The sequence below is a fragment of the Hyla sarda genome, chromosome 10 (genome assembly GCF_029499605.1).
Source record: "Hyla sarda isolate aHylSar1 chromosome 10, aHylSar1.hap1, whole genome shotgun sequence".
Taxonomy (NCBI): domain Eukaryota; kingdom Metazoa; phylum Chordata; class Amphibia; order Anura; family Hylidae; genus Hyla; species Hyla sarda.
This window is the reverse complement of record NC_079198.1, coordinates 14,231,845-14,244,939: the sequence shown is the minus strand read 5'-3', so window position 1 is coordinate 14,244,939 and position 13,095 is coordinate 14,231,845. Positions and strand designations below refer to the sequence as shown.

At 42.4% G+C, this 13,095-nt stretch overlaps 1 protein-coding gene across 6 annotated transcripts in view; it reads left to right on the top strand.

Moving 5' to 3' along the window:
- The window catches only part of CADM4 (cell adhesion molecule 4), a 384,618-nt gene that overhangs the window by 339,707 nt on the left and 31,816 nt on the right, over positions 1 to 13,095 (top strand). For all 6 annotated transcript variants that reach the window (XM_056544050.1, XM_056544051.1, XM_056544052.1 and 3 more), the window contains one exon: positions 11,108 to 11,269. In XM_056544050.1, the coding sequence (XP_056400025.1) occupies positions 11,108 to 11,269 (162 nt within the window). The remainder of the gene's footprint in view (positions 1 to 11,107; positions 11,270 to 13,095) is intronic.

Below are 13,095 nucleotides of genomic sequence, written 5' to 3'. Positions count from 1 at the left end.
AAGGTTAACAGTAGCTTTACTGAAGTTGAACAGGTATAACAGTCTTTACAGGGCAGTAAGGTTCCCAGAGAGGTGACCAAGTAACACGAGGGACCTCGCTGCTTGCTGGGACTTGCAGTGACTTGACAGACTCTAGCACAGCCACGCTGACTATAACTGACTTGACTGTAGGTAGTGACAGCAGACAGAGATGACTTGACTTACAGGTCTTTGGCTGCAATTTAGGCTTGAGGCCTCCAGATGTGCTGGACACTGGCTCTGAGACGTCTGGACTGGACTTGGTCACCTGGTGCTCTCTGGGTAACAAAACATATGACTTGAATATGTGACAACCCTTATCATATGATCAATAACCATGTGACCATATCAAATGTCCTTTACCCTTAATATATAACTTATACACATTATGGGGGAACACTGCAGGAGAGCCCTGAGGACGTACAGGGACTCAACCTGACAGGACTGTAGGATGCATATACCCCGTACTGGGACATCACACATGGGATTAGCAGAAAATATCACATGCATGGCTTAAATACACTGTACAGCTGACAGTATCACACATGCTTAGATACAAAACTTAGCAGACAGTAGGACCTGTTCAGATAATGCAGCTAAACATATCAGTATCACACCTGATGGGCTTAGATACACCAGTCCAGCAGATGGTGTCACACGGTAGACTTTGATACACTGTTCAGTAGATGGCATCACACATGATAGTCTCTGAGGAACGTCTGTATATAACCTTGTCATGTGTGATACTGTCTACTGAACAGTGTATTAAAGTCTACCGTGTGACACTATCTGCTGGACTGATGTATCTAAGCCCATCAGGTGCGATACTGATATGTTTAGCTGCATTATCTGAACAGGTCCTACTGTCTGCTAAGTTTTGTATCTAAGCATGTGTGATACTGTCAGCTTTACAGTGTATTTAAGCCTTGCATGTGATATTTTCTGCTAAGCCGATGTATCTAAGCCTATGTGTGTTATAGTCTCTGCAGAGCTTCTAGTTATAAGCCTATCACATATATAAGGCTTAGATACTTGGCTTGTCAGATAATATCATGCATGGGTTATATACATCCACTCTTTTGACAGTAACATATATATATGACCTTGATAGCCCAGCAATACGCTTAGATACGCCAGCTAAGCAGTGTGCATTACACATATTGGACTGAGATACATGGCTCCTCAAGAGCATGTGCGCAGCTCAGTATCACTCAGGACCGGCTTGGATACAGCAACTCTGTAGATATATCACACATGATAGTCTCTGTGGAACTTCTGTATATAAGCCTATTATGTGTGATATATCTACAGAGCTGGGGTATCCAAGCCTGTGACGAGTGATACTGAGCCGCTGTATCTACTTTGCATGTGCTCCTGTTGAGCCATGTATCTCAGCCCAATGTGTGTCATACGCTCTACAGACTCCACTTAGCTGGTGTATCTAAGCTTATTGCTGAACTATCAAAGCCATATATAAATATTACTGTCTGAAGAGTGGAAGTATCTAACCTATACATCCATGATATTATCTGCCCAGCTGATGTATCTAAGCCACGTATGTCTGATACTTTTTCTAAGAATCAATCTGTTAAGACAATGTGCTGCTCTGACACTGTATCTAAGCCTAAGCTACTGTGCATCCTGGCATCAAATTTGTGTTTTTTATTTGCATTGTAACCCATGAGCCCGGCCTTGTGATACATGTGTGTATAGCCGGTTATATACTGTTTATATTCAACATTTACTTTACCCTGAAAGCAACCATCTGATTGCGTAGAGCAGCATTGCCTCCAGCTGTTGCAAAACCACAACTCCCAGCATGCCCGGACAGCCGTTGGCTGTCCGGGCATGCTGGGAGTTGTAGTTTTGCAACCGCTGCTTAGAGGTTTGTCCTGTAGGAGTGTTTGTAATTTGTCGTTTTGTGTCATGTTGTGTGGTGCGGCTTCCCAGGAGACACGGACATGTATTCGCAGCATAGAGAATGCTATGATCAGCCGGGTCATATCTTTTATTTATTTTATTTTTTTCCGCCATCCCTTGGCCCTAACAGTATGTGGAAGTTGTGCGGGGAGAACTACAGGCTTTCGACCTATGATAAAAATGTATATATATATATATATATATATATATATATATATATTAAATAAATGCATTAAATAAATAAAAATAAATAAATAATAATAATAAAAAATATATACCGTATATACTCGAGTATAAGCCGACCCGAGTATAAGCCGAGACCCCTAATTTCAACCCAAAATCCCAGGAAAAGTTATTGACTCGAGTATAAGCCTAGGGTGGGAAATACCTCATCCCCCCCTGTCATCATCCAGACCCGTCATTAACATCCTCATCATCATCCCCTTGTCATCATCCCACACATCCCCCCTTCATCATCCTCTTATCATCCCACACATCCCCCCTTCATCATCCCCTTGTCATCATCCCACACATCCCCCCTTCATCATCCCCTTATCATCCCACACATCCCCCCTTCATCATCCCCTTGTCATCATCCCACACATCCCCCCTTCATCATCCCCTTATCATCCCGCACATCCCCCCTTCATCATCCCCTTATCATCCCGCACATCCCCCCTTCATCATCCCCTTATCATCCCACACATCCCCCCTTCATCATCCCCTTATCATCCCACACCCCCCCTTCATCATCCCCTTATCATCCCACACCCCCCCCCTTCATCATCCCCACCCCCCTTCATCATCCCCACACCCCCCCTTCATCATCCTCTTCTCATCATTCGCCCTCAGTGGTCTTCAACCTGCGGACCTCCAGAGGTTTCAAAACTACAACTCCCAGCAAGCCCGGGCAGCCATCGGCTGTCCGGGCTTGCTGGGAGTTGTAGTTTTGAAACCTCCGGAGGTCCGCAGGTTGAAGACCACTGCGGCCTTCAACATCATCCAGCCCCCCTCTCACCCCCTTTAGTTCTGAGTACTCACCTCCGCTCGGCGCTGGTCCGGTCCTGCAGGGCTGTCCGGTGAGGAGGTGGTCCGGTGAGGAGGTGGTCCGGGCTGCTATCTTCACCGGGGGCGCCTCTTCTCCGCGCTTCCGGCCCGGAATAGAGGCGTTGCCTTGACAATGACGCAGAATTACGTTGGCAATGAACGCACCTCTGCGTCGTTGTCACGGCAACGTGACTATTCTGAGGCCGGGCCCGAAGCGCTTAGAAGAGGCCTCCCCGGTGAAGATAGCAGCCCGGAACACTATCCCACCGGACCACCTCCTCACCGGACAGCCCTGCAGGACCGGACCAGCGCCGAGCGGAGGTGAGTACTCAGAACTAAAGGGGGTGAGAGGGGGCTGGATGATGTTGAAGGCCGCAGTGGTCTTCAACCTGCGGACCTCCGGAGGTTTCAAAACTACAACTCCCAGCAAGCCCGGACAGCCGATGGCTGCCCGGGCTTGCTGGGAGTTGTAGTTTTGAAACCTCTGGAGGTCCGCAGGTTGAAGACCACTGCGGGTGGGGGAGTTCACTCGAGTATAAGCCGAGGGGGGTGTTTTCAGCACGAAAAATCGTGCTGAAAAACTCGGCTTATACTCGAGTATATACGGTATATCATAAATAAATTAAATATATCATAAATAAATTAAAAAAAAATATATATCATAAATAAAACTAAATATATATATATTAAATAAATACATTAAATAAATAATGAATAATAATAAAAAAATATATATATATCATAAATAAATAAATATATATGTGTGTATTTGTGTGTATATATATATATATATATATATATATATATATATATATATTTAATTAATAAATTTAATAAATAAAAAAAATTGTATTCAGGACTGGCGGCAGGGTGATTGAAACTGCAGAAAAAAACAAAAAAAAACTAAACTGGAATATGTAGAATTACAGCAGATAAAATGGAGGCAGGGAAGTGTACAGAGCGGCTAAAGGTGGCTATAAATAGGGAGATGTATAGGGTGTCTGCGGCACCGCGATAGGGGAGCCAGATAATGAAGGAAGAGATGCAGGAGGCAGATAGGGAGCTAAGCCAGACACTCCACAATCTGTAGATTACCAACCACATGGAGTGTTCAGTGCCAGGCCCCAGCGATACTGGCACTGCCCTCCCTTGAGTTTTAATCCCCCACCCTGGCAAAAAGCCGGAAACGCACGGTCGGGAATCACACGCTATCGCCGAGGCCCACACTCTTAGAAGAGATTTGAGTTCCTATGTGACATTTTGTGGATGTAATCTGCTGAGATATTGGAAATCCTTATTCTTTAAATAAGGAGAAGAAGATAAAAAGGGCATTTTGCCCTATAGACCTTTTTCAGGTGTTCCAATTTATAGTGCCCTCTATAGACAGGGTAAAGAAGGTCAAAGAGCAGGCTTTTTTTCTATTCCATTCAAGGATTTCCTTTAGCAGAACTCCAAACTCTGGCCCCTCCAGGGGTGGAAAAACTACAACTCACAGTACAGGGATAATACACACAGTGATGTCACAGTACAGGGATAATACACACAGTGATGTTACAGTACAGGGATAATACACACAGTGATGTCACAGTACAGGGATAATACACACAGTGATGTCACAGTACAGGGATAATACACACAGTGATGTCACAGTACAGGGATAATACACACAGTGATGTCACAGTACAGGGATAATACACACAGTGATGTCACAGTACAGGGATAATACACACAGTGATGTCACAGTACAGGGATAATACACACAGGAATGTCACAGTACAGGGATAATACACACAGTGATGTCACATTACAGGGATAATACACAGTGATGTCACAGTACAGAGATAATACACAGTGATGTCACAGTACAGGGATAATACACACAGTGATGTCACAGTACAGGGATAATACACACAGGGATGTCACAGTACAGGGATAATACACACAGGGATGTCACAGTACAGGGATAATACACACAGGGATGTCACAGTACAGGGATAATACACACAGTGATGTCACAGTACAGGGATAATACACACAGTGATGTCACAGTACAGGGATAATACACACAGTGATGTCACAGTACAGGGATAATACACACAGTGATGTCACAGTACAGGGATAATACACACAGTGATGTCACAGTACAGGGATAATACACAGTGATGTCACAGTACAGGGATAATACACAGAGTGATGTCACAGTACAGGGATAATACACAGTGATGTCACAGTACAGGGATAATACACAGAGTGATGTCACAGTACAGGGATAATACACAGAGTGATGTCACCGGACAGGAATATTATACACAGTGATGTCACAGTACAGGGATAATACACAGTGATGTCACGGTACAGGGATAATATACAGTGATGTCACGGTACAGGGATAATACACAGTGATGTCACAGTACAGGGATAATACACACTGTGATGTCACAGTACAGGGATAATACACACAGTGATGTCACAGTACAGGGATAATACACACAGTGATGTCACAGTACAGGGATAATACACACAGTGATGTCACAATACAGGAATAATACACACAGTGATGTCACAGTACAGGGATAATACACACAGTGATGTCACAGGACAGGGATAATACACAGTGATGTCACAGGAAAGGGATAATACACACAGTGATGTCACAGTACAGGGATAATACACACAGTGATGTCACAGTACAGGGATAATACACAGAGTGATGTCACAGTACAGGGATAATACACACTGTGATGTCACCGGACAGGAATATTATACACAGTGATGTCACAGTACAGGGATAATACACAGTGATGTCACAGTACAGGGATAATGCACAGAGTGAGTTCACAGGACAGGGATAATACACACAGGGATGTCACAGTATAGTACAGTAGGGATCAAAAGTTTGGGCACCCCAGGTAAAAATTTGTATTAATGTGCATAAAGAAGCCAAGAAAAGATGGTAAAATCTCCAAAAGGCATCAAATTACAGATTAGACATTCTTATAACATGTCAACAAAAGTTAGATTTTAATTCCATCATTTACACTTTCAAAATAACAGAAAACAAAAAAATGGCGTCTGCAAAAGTTTGGGCACCCAGCAGAATTTATAGCATACACTGCCCCCTTTGCAAAGTTGAGGCCTGCCAGTGTCATGGATTGTTCTCAATCATCATCTGGGAAGACCAGGTGATGTCAATCTCAAAGGTTTTAAATGCCCAGACTCATCTGACCTTGCCCCAACAATCAGCACCATGGGTTATTCTAAGCAGTTGTCTAGAAATCTGAAACTGAAAATAGTTGACGCTCACAAAGCTGGAGAAGACTTTAAGAAGATAGCAAAACGTTTTCAGATGTCAATATCCTCTGTTCAGAATGTAATTAAGAAATGGCAGTCATCAGGAACAGTGGAAGTTAAAGCAAGATCTGGAAGACCAAGAAAAATATCAGACAGAACAGCTCGCAGGATTGTGAGAAAAACAATTCAAAACCCACGTTTGACTGCACAATCCCTCCAGAAAGATCTGGCATACGCTGGAGTTGTGGTACACTATTCCACTATAAAGAGATACTTGTACAAATATGGTCTTCATGGAAGAGTGATCAGAAGAAAACCTCTTCTACGTCCTCACAACAAAAATCAGCGTTTGAACTTTGCAAACGAACATATAGACAAGCCTGATGCACTTTGGAAACAAGTTCTGTGGACCGATGAGGTTAAAATTGAACTTTTTGTCCGGAATGAGAAAAGGTACGTTTGGAGAAGAAGGGGAACAGAATTTAATGAAAAGAACCCTCTGTCCAACTGTTAAGCATGGGGGTGGATCAATCATGCGTTGGGGTTGTATTGCAGCCAGTGGCACATGGGACATCTCACAAGTAGAAGAAAAAATGGATTCAATAAAATTTCAGCAAATTTTGGATGCTAACTTGATGCCATCTGTGAAAAAGCTGAAGTTAAAGAGAGGATGGCTTCTACAAATGAATAATGATCCAAAACACACCTCAAAATCAACGGGGGATTACATCAAGAGGCGTAAACTGAAGGTTTTGCCATGGCCTTCACAATCTCCTGACCTCAACATAATTGAAAATCTATGGATAGACCTTAAAAGAGCAGTGTCCAGAAATCTCAGACTTTTGTAAGGAAGAATGGGCAAAGATACCTCAAACAAGAATTGAAAGACTCTTGGCTGACTACAAAAAGCGTTTACAAGCTGGGATACTTGCCAAAGGGGGCAGTACAAGATAATAACTCTGCGGGGTGCCCAAACTTTTGCAGATGCCATTTTTTTGTTTTCTGTTATTTTGAAAGTGTAAATGATGGAAATAAAATCTAACTTTTGTTGACATATTATAAGAATGTCTAATCTGTAATTTGATGCCTTTTGGAGATTTTTCCATCTTTCCTTGGCTTCTTTATGCACATTAATACAAATTTGTGCCTGGGGTGCCCAAACTTTTGATCCCCACTGTATAGTATTTGTAGTATTCCTGTATACTGGGATAAGTAGGTCTGTCTTGTTAACAGATTTCCTCTTAGCGGGCGCCATGGCTGCGTACGCTGTGTACAGGCAAATAACACATGTTAGTTTGTGCACCAAAGGATAATTTTGCATTTAATACAAACCCCCCGAGGCCGATTCATTTTTCAGGGTAAATGGAATGTGCGTCTTGTTTAGAGACCTGTAGAAAGGAAGCATGGAGGTTTACAACGATGGTGGATTGTATATTATTTTTCTGTGAGAGGATCACAACTGTGATAAGTCAAAAACACTCAAAAAGAAGATTGAAATCAAAGCCAGAAAAAGCCACTTACACACAGCGCCTAGTAAAAAAAAAAAAAAAAATCTATATATACTTTTTTCTATACAAAATAATAAATAAGTAAATATTACAGGTTTACAATGTTCCAACCGTTTCAAGACGAGCACCAACTACCATGCAGAGGTTTTTATTGATACCGTTGTGACATACATTCAATCCAAGCTATATCCTGTAGGTGCAGAGAAAGTATCTGCTCTAGAAACCATTGTTCCCAAAAACACTCAGCAGGTCTCCTTTTAATGGTGCACCAAGTGCTACAGTCTCACCCCATTGCTGGATTACGTAGGTGGGAAATAGATTTGGGCCCTATGACAGCTGAAGGGGGGCTCTACTTTGGCCAAACTCTTCTCAGTCATTAGATGGGGGTCATGGACTTTCCCTGTTGTACATTTCACGTTGAGTGTACAAAACCTTGCGTTGCACGGGAGGCGGGCACGTACGGAGCGAGGGGCAGGCTGGCCTCCAACACACCACTCTCCACGGTGACGTCCCGGTGGCAAGATGGTGGCGGAAGAAAAGAAAAAAGGTAAGTAAAACACCACATACAGAACCGTTAGCAACATGAAAAAAAGCCATAATAACATATAGCCACAGAGCAAACTAACTGCCAAAAGTAGGTTAAAGGGGTACTCCGGTGAAAACCTTTTTTCTTTTAAATCAACAGGTCGCAGAAAGTGAAACATATTTGTAAATTACTTCTATTAAAAAATCTTAATCCTTCCCGTACTTATTAGCTGCTGAATACTACAGAGGAAATTCTTTTCTTTTTGGAATGCTCTCTGATGACATCACGAGCACAGTTCTCTCTGCTGACGTTATTATAATAAGAATAACACATTATTTATTGTTGTCCTTAGTGGGATTTGAACCCAAGTCCCCAGCACTGCAAGGTGGCTAACCACTTAGCCACCATGCTGCCCTTAGCATACATCTGCTATGCACGGTTGCTAAAATGGACAGAGATGTCAGCAGAGAGCACTGTGCTCGTGATGTCATCAGTGTTCCAAAAAGAAAGGAATTCCCTCTGTAGCATTCAGCAGCTAATAAGTACTGGAAGGATTAAGATTTTTTAATAGAAGTAATTTACAAATATGTTTAACTTTCTGCCACCAGTTGATTTAAAAGAAAAAAGGTTTTCACCGGAGTACCCCTTTAAGGCAGTGGAGAACCCCTTTAAGTCTTTGGGACCATCTCCCTTACTTCTCTCCTTGCTCGTGCTAACAATAAGTCGGGGGCTGAACACTCAGACACCGACCGATCACATTTAAAAAAAAAATGTTTTTAAAGTGACAAGTACACTTTAAAACAGTCTGTTGGGACATATATAGTTTTTTTTTAAGTATCTATTCTATATATATTCGATATACAAAAAACCTTCATAGGAATTTAAAGTTTTGAATGAATTATACTTTGTCATAATTTATTGTGTTGTCCACAAAAGGTTCCGTAAGCGTCTGTGGCACAATGAGTGACTCGCTGGTTCTTATTATGATATTTCTTATATTGGTTTGTTGTATCTATGATGTTTTGGCTCTGTAATGGTATTTTTGATTTAAAAAAAAATAAAGGAAAGAAAGAAACTTTTAATAAAAAAAATAAAATAAAAAAAGTATCTGATCCGAAAAAATTATACAAACAAATAAATACGACCGCTTGTGGCCTCCGACTAGAGAAAGGTCGCGTTCGCGGCCTTAAATGCTAATCATTAATCTCGCCAAGCAACATGGCTGCTCCCTGTGGTGACTACTAGGCGCTCATGTTTATGTATTACGCATATTTGTTTTGTGTTTTTTTTCGGTGGCAATCTGATATTTAACCGAATAATCGACTTATATTTTGACCCGTCTCCCAGGATTAATTATTTCCTGTCAAGAAAAAAATTAAGATGATTGCAGAAAGTCACTGCGGATGCCAGAAGATAGGAGGATTTCAAGGTTAGGGAGTCTCGGGGACTGGAAGTCATGTGCTCGACTACGAGGGAGATTTATCAAAACCTGAGGAAGAGCGGTGCAGTTGCCCACAGCAACCAATTGGATTGCTTCTTTCATTTTCAACAAGGCCTCTGAAAATGAAAGCAATCTGGTTGCTATGGGCAACTGCACCACTCTGTATGATTTCATCATCACCTGTTTCCATGTGTTTTACAGCAGTTTTTAGCCATTTACCTTACAAAGTTACCAGACTGCGCAATTTTTGACCACAGTGCTCTCTGCTGACATCTCTGTCCATTTTAAGTACTGTCCAGAGTAGGAGAAAATCCCAATAGCAAACATATGCTGCTCTGGTCAATTCCTAAAATGGACAGAGATGTCAGCAGAGAGCTCTGTGTTCCAAAAAAAAAAGAATTTCCTCTGTGGTATTCAGACCCTAAAAAGTACTGGAAGGATTAAGATTTTTTTTTTTTTTTCTAGAAGTAATTTACAAATCTGTTTAACTTTCTGGCACCAGCTGATTTAAGAAAAAAAAAAGTTTTCCAGTGGAGTACCCCTTTAAATAATTGATAGAAGGGTTAGGCTAGGGCAGTGTTTTCCAGCAGGGTGCCTCCAGCTGTTGCAAAACTACAACTCCCAGCATGCCCGGACAGCTGAAGGCTGTCCGGGCATGCTGGGAGTTGTAGTTTTGCAACAGCTGCAGGCATCCTGGCTGGGAAACACTGGGCTAGGGTTGGGGACCCTAACCCTAGTAACCAGGCATCTGGGGCACCCTTACATAAAGGGACATTTTCCAGACCATATTTTCCTTTTTCCGTATATATTTATTTTCTCCCAAAATCAGAGCAAAATAAAGAATTTTCTTTTTAAAGGGGAATTTTTATTCTACATTTTGTTACCGAAATCTGTATTTCTTATGATTACGCAGATTGCGCAAATATGGCCGTCCGTGTTGCTCTGTCTTATCTTGACGTTGATCCTATAAGGCCATGTTCACACGGCGGAATTTGCGAGCGGATTCTGGTGAAAAAATTCCGCTCAGAGATTCCGTTGCAGCAGAGTCCCATTGCTTTCAATAGGATTCTGCTGCACTGTGCCCATGGCGGAATTTCCACAGCGGGAAACATCTGTCTCAAAATCCCCGTTCCGACATGTCAATTCTTACGGCGGAATCTGTTCAGAAGTGCATTATTTTTATTTTATTTTCGTTTTTTTATTTTTATTTTTTACACTAAATATTAGATTTTTTTGTTGTTGCTCACCTCATTGCTTGCCTGAAGGTAGACTCTGCCGAAACACTTCATTTGGTGTTTTATTTTATTTAATTATTTATTATTATTTAAAAAATTTTTTTTTTTTTTTACTTTCTAGGTGTTACCAGCAAACAGGAGAATATAAAAACCTTCAGTATTACGAACAGTATTCAGTTTCCTGTGGAGAGGAGGGATAATGGAGAAATAGTCACCTGTGAGGCCTCGCACCCGGCTCTAAAGGGTCAAAAGAAGCAGACGCAATACGTACTGGACGTCCAATGTAAGTGCCGGCTCATTACCCCCTTATTTTGACGCGATGTAAAGGTCCACCCAATATGGACGCTATATGTATGAAAATGTCAGATATTTGTGGCTTATGTGCACATCAACCGCATAGGAATTAGACTTCTAGTCTCTGCTCCATCCGTAATAGAGGAGGACGGAGGGAAATAGATCCTAGAACACCCGGCCACGTCTAAGGAAACGCCAATGACGCCATGGTTGAGGTCATGTTGTGCGGTATCCTAACATCCTGTCAGGGACTTCCAAATACATTTGTGGTATAAAATGAATTAAAAACCATTAATGTTAACTATAAAAACGCAAGATATAAAAAAAAACAGATACTTAGAAATACAGATAATCTATAGGTAAAAGTGTATTAAACATATGTCACTATTACAACTATTAAATGGGGTTTTGCCCTCATGAACGCATCCCCATACACATAGGGGAAAAGTGTGTGATTGGGGCTACTGTCGAAATGGAGCGGCGGTCAGGCAAGTTAACTACTGCTCCAATCACTGGCTATAGGACGCCAACGTTACCTATGCATAGGCAAAACAGGACATGGGGATAGCAAACATGGGACAGGGTTATATATATAGTTGTAGGCCCCTATCCTGACCCCATATATAGCTGTAGGCCCCTATACTGCACCCATATATAGTTGTAGGCCCCTATCCTGACCCCATATATAGCTGTAGGCCCCTATCCTGCTCCCATATATAGTTGTAGGCCCCTATCCTGCTCCCATATATAGCTGTAGGCCCCTATACTGCCCCCATATATAGTTGTAGGCCCCTATACTGCCCCATATATAGTTGTAGGCCCCTATACTGCACCCATATATAGTTGTAGGCCCCTATCCTGCACCCATATATAGCTGTAGGCCCCTATCCTGCTCCCATATATAGTTGTTGGCCCCTATCCTGCTCCCATATATAGCTGTATGCCCCTATACTGCCCCCATATATAGCTGTAGGCCCCTTTACTGCACCCATATATAGTTGTAGGCCCCTATACTGCCCCCATATATAGTTGTAGGCCCCTATACTGCACCCATATATAGTTGTAGGCCCCTATACTGCCCCCATATATAGCTGTAGGCCCCTATCCTGCTCCCATATATAGTTGTAGGCCCCTATCCTGCTCCCATATATAGCTGTAGGCCCCTATACTGCCCCCATATATAGTTGTAGGCCCCTATACTGCACCCATATATAGTTGTAGGCCCCTATCCTGCACCCATATATAGCTGTAGGCCCCTATCCTGCTCCCATATATAGTTGTAGGCCCCTATCCTGCTCCCATATATAGCTGTAGGCCCCTATCCTGCACCCATATATAGCTGTAGGCCCCTATCCTGCTCCCATATATAGTTGTAGGCCCCTATACTGCCCCCATATATAGCTGTAGGCCCCTATACTGCACCCATATATAGTTGTAGGCCCCTATACTGCCCCCATATATAGTTGTAGGCCCCTATACTGCCCCATATATAGTTGTAGGCCCCTATACTGCCCCATATATAGTTGTAGGCCCCTATGCTGCCCCCATATATAGTTGTAGGCCCCTGTCTTGTCCACACTGCTCTCTGCTGACACCTGCTGCCTGTATCAGGAACTGCCCAGAGCAGGAGAAAATCCCCATTACAAACCTATGCTGCTCTGGACAGTTCCTGACATGGACAGAGGTGTAAGCAGAGAGCACTGTGGACAAGACTAAAAAGAAATGCAAAAAGAAAAGAATTTCCTCTACAACATACAGCTGCTAAAAAGTAATGGAAGGGTAAAGATTTTTTAATAGAAGTCATTTACAAGTCTG